This window comes from Brachyhypopomus gauderio, chromosome 21 (assembly GCF_052324685.1).
Source record: "Brachyhypopomus gauderio isolate BG-103 chromosome 21, BGAUD_0.2, whole genome shotgun sequence".
Taxonomy (NCBI): Eukaryota; Metazoa; Chordata; class Actinopteri; order Gymnotiformes; family Hypopomidae; genus Brachyhypopomus; species Brachyhypopomus gauderio.
This window is the reverse complement of record NC_135231.1, coordinates 8,152,964-8,156,993: the sequence shown is the minus strand read 5'-3', so window position 1 is coordinate 8,156,993 and position 4,030 is coordinate 8,152,964. Positions and strand designations below refer to the sequence as shown.

The 4,030-nt window shown below is 40.1% G+C and overlaps 1 protein-coding gene across 1 annotated transcript in view; it reads left to right on the top strand.

Annotated features, from left to right (window-relative positions):
• The first annotated feature begins 241 nt into the window (after window positions 1-241).
• Window positions 242-4,030, top strand: part of LOC143485191 (NLR family CARD domain-containing protein 3-like) — a 26,200-nt gene continuing 22,411 nt past the window's right edge. The window contains exons 1-3 of the mRNA XM_076984522.1: window positions 242-327; window positions 1,579-1,686; window positions 1,970-2,155. Coding sequence (XP_076840637.1) covers window positions 1,637-1,686; window positions 1,970-2,155 — 236 coding nt within the window. The 5' untranslated portion in view covers window positions 242-327; window positions 1,579-1,636. The remainder of the gene's footprint in view (window positions 328-1,578; window positions 1,687-1,969; window positions 2,156-4,030) is intronic.

Sequence of the window (4,030 nt, the reverse complement as noted above, 5' to 3'; positions counted from 1 at the left end):
GGAATGGTTTCATTATATTTTAATATTTTTTTCTACATTCACAAAATCAGGATGTGAAACAATAACCTCTTAAATGTATGCTCCTACGCTCGTTTGTTTAATCTATCTCTTAAACAAAGTGCGCAGCAAACACGCATCGTGAACACACCCTTTTTGAATAAGGAACCAACTTCAGCTGCCGAATTAGGAGCTGCGAATAAGTAACCAAATGAATCTGAAACTGCGAATAAGTAACCAACTTCAGGGTAAAGGTGAGATGGGTGAAGCCAGATGACTAAACCGAGAGTAAAGAATCAACTTATGAACGCAAGTGTGTCACATACGACGGTGAGTTTATTAACACTTATAGGCTACTGGGAAATGTTACAAATGTTACATTATGTACAAAATATATTGTTTAATGTTCTAACCAGTGTTGTATAAAGTATTAGAGACCCATACTTGAGTAAAAGTACAAGTACTCTATCAAAAAATTGACTTGAGTAGAAGTTGAAGTGTTCTTTAAAAACTTTACTTGAGTAGAAGTACAGAAGTATTCAGCATTTTTTGCACTTAAGTATTGCAAGTAGTTTATTCTAAAATTTATTACCGGTACTCAAGTACTGAAAGTATTGTGTTTTGAATTAATTAAAGAAAGCCGTCAAAGTTTGATTATCAACTGTTTTTATATATCACTTACAAATCAAAGATGTCAAAGACCATAAATACAAGTGTTCTGTATGTACAAACAAGTAGCAACTTAAAATACTGGGCTTAACACTTCGTACACAAAAAACATAACCTATGTCCCGCTACGTCGTAGGTTTGACGCAGATGTACAAGTACAAGAAGTATAAAGGGTGAGCCTACTGCCCTGCGTTTACGCTCAATAAATGCCCATACCCTATAAAACACTACACTATAAAAATGGGCACATGATTAATCAGCATGAAAAGAGAAATGGCTTACTGTTGCTAAAAACACAACTCAGCGTGACATCGCGTTTATGATTGCCAGCTAATGTTAAGTGAATATTGCAGCATGTCATGAACATAATTATGTTAGTTAGCTAAGATATCTAACCTAACTAGCGCTTACTGACGGCTCAAGCTGGTCTGTCTTCTGTGCGTTATATTTGTAACTTACATTGATGTGTTTCTTCAAGTTTGAAGGTGAATTTTTGAAGGCCAATATTTCACCCTCTTTAAGGAGGCAGAGATGGCACTTCATCCTATAGCCCCCATACTGAAACCCCATCTATTTCTGGCCCGCGAGCTGTTTTGAAAGTTTTTTTTTTAATTATTTTTTTCTATCGTGCTATCCGCTCTTATTTTGAAATTGCACATCCCGATCTCAAGATGAGGATGGGGAATGTCTCTATGGCAACAATAAACAGATAGCAGCAACACGTTCGCCAACACCCACAATACTTTACAGAATCTGAAAAGAGTCATGAATCACATGTCTATGAAAAATGTCCTTTTCCTGTAGTGTTACTGAGCTTCTGTTAGCGAGAGACTCATCCTGCAGTGACACCAGGTTCATTATAATCAGTGTTTCAGTGTCCTGCTCCTCCTCTTTATGATGAACTGTTGACAGGGAGCAGAGAGCAGCATCTCCAGTGTCCAGCTGTGTGTGTGTGAAGAAGAACAACTCCATGATGGAGACTCATAACTCCAGCAGTGGAGGAGGAACCTCTGACCCAAAGTGAGGAGCTTTACATTAGAGGTGTCAATTCCAGGTTCATAGATTAAAAGTCCTCACCAGGATTTTGCTCAGGCTTCCTGGATTGTGTTGATTCCACTAATTTTACCTGGATTGCTAATTAAAAAATCTAGCAAACTTGAGCAAAATCCTGGTGAGGACTTTTAATCTATGAACCTGGAATTGACACCTCTACTTTACATCAGCACTTAATCTGAGGAATATTCAGGTTAAATGAGATGTAGTGAAAGATGTAATTACTCCACACTTTCTTCATCTTTATCAGGGTACAGAGAGGACTATCTCCAGTACCCAGTTGTGTGTCTATGAAGAGTGAATCATCTCCAGTACCCAGCTGTGTGTATATGAAGAGTGAATCATCTCCAGTACCCAGCTGTGTGTCTATGAAGAGTGACAAGTCCATGGGTGATCCTCCTGCATTCAGCAGTGGACCTGTGACCTCTGACCTACAGTGAGTGACACATTTACACAGACAGAGATTCTTTCATCAGACTAAAATTCTCTTAAATCTATTTTCTCCATCATATACAATACAGTACTGACATTCTACAAAATTTATAGTTTCCCCACCATATTTTAGGTTTAGGAGAAATCAGGCATCAGACATTTAGGATCATCTACACACACACAGACACACACTTTTCCTCTGTCTTGCATATGTGTGAAATAAATAACATTTTTGTGGATCCTGTATTTAGTACCACTGAATTATCCTTAAACAAACCAGCAACAAAATAATAAAACAAAGAAGCTAGTCTCCAATATCCCTTGAAGAGAATAACAGGTCCCATTTTAGTGTAGATCAACGTTGGTGTACAGTTGATTCACTGTCAAGGTACGGCGGGCCCCCTACTGGTCGCCTCCGTATACAGCGGCAGCTGTCCTGTTGTTGTGGTTGTGATGTTCGTCACTCAGGTGGGCGGAGCCCACGATCCGTCTCACCTGAGGGTCGTTTGTTTGTCTATATATGTCTTTGTACCAGTTGACCGCTGGTCATTATATCCTTCATTTGGATCTATGTCACGGGTTTTTGGTTTGCGCACTTTTCTATTAAACCTTCCATTTTCCCTGAGACTTGGCGTGATCGCTTCCATTTTATTTCGCTCACCCTGCCCATCACAGTCACTCCCCAACATGAAGGTCTCCATGGCTCAGAGGAGCACTAATGTTTATTCATACTGTATATATTAATCAGATACACATTTCCCCTTCTATTCTGTTTACATATCTGCTTTAGATTCTACCACCATTATGTTCAATCATCATGACTTCACATCCCAGTCATTCATATTCACAGGCCCGTCGACAGGGGGGGACAACCGGGTCTGTTGTCCCGGGCCCTAGGGCCAGGGGGGGGCCCATCAAAGAGCCCAGCAATTTATTTTTTATTTAAAGTCTATAATTTTTAAATAATCTTGAAATCTTTCATTAATATAAAATTATGTACTCATAATAAGCTCAATGGCTCAAATATATATGTTTTTTACCTATCTGCATATTTTCCATTAAGTGCATACACCCCCGCCTCCCACTGGAAAATGGTTTGATTCAGCACCGACTGTAGCCGGCCGGTATCCGCCCAACAGCGGGAAATACAGTGGTGGATAGTTAAAGTAAATACAGAAATCTGGAGCGCAGAAAAGAAAGGAAAAACATTTACCTGACGAATTTTAAAGTTGCATTGTGTTCCAGGTTTGAAAAGTGCTGGAATTTAGGGTAAAGTACTTGAAAATGCTTGAAATTTTAACTACTTCGTTTCACAACAAATAGCTGTCTGACTGAACAGTTCTCGTGAATACGTTAAGATTGGGCGTTTTGAAAATAAACAACCATTAAATAATGTGAATAAAAAGCGAATTATTTCGAATCATTTCGAGTATATGTATAAATATTTAACTTAATTAAGTTTAACGTGCTGGGAAAATATTGAAATGGACCTTTTAAAGTGACGTACACGTGCTTTAATTCCACCTTATAAAGGTGTATGAACCCTACAAACCACGCGAAGGTTACAAAATTCGAGAGGTGGCACGACCTTGCGAACCGACAGCGCGCGAGGCCCTCGCGCATGGGCGGAGCCACTGCGATTACGTCATTTTCGCGCGAACCCTCGTGCCGCTGGCCCTGGGGGGGGGGGGGGGGGGGGGGGGGGGGGGGGGGGGTCGGGACATGAATCTTTTCTTTGTCCTGGGCCCCAGCAAGACTGTCACACGGGCCTGCATATTCACATTCATTAAATATGTATTAGGTCCAAATGGGGGTTTTTATCCAAAAAGGTCCCAAAGTTTTATCTGTTTAAAGATCCCCTGATTTGGACCTTTGTCAA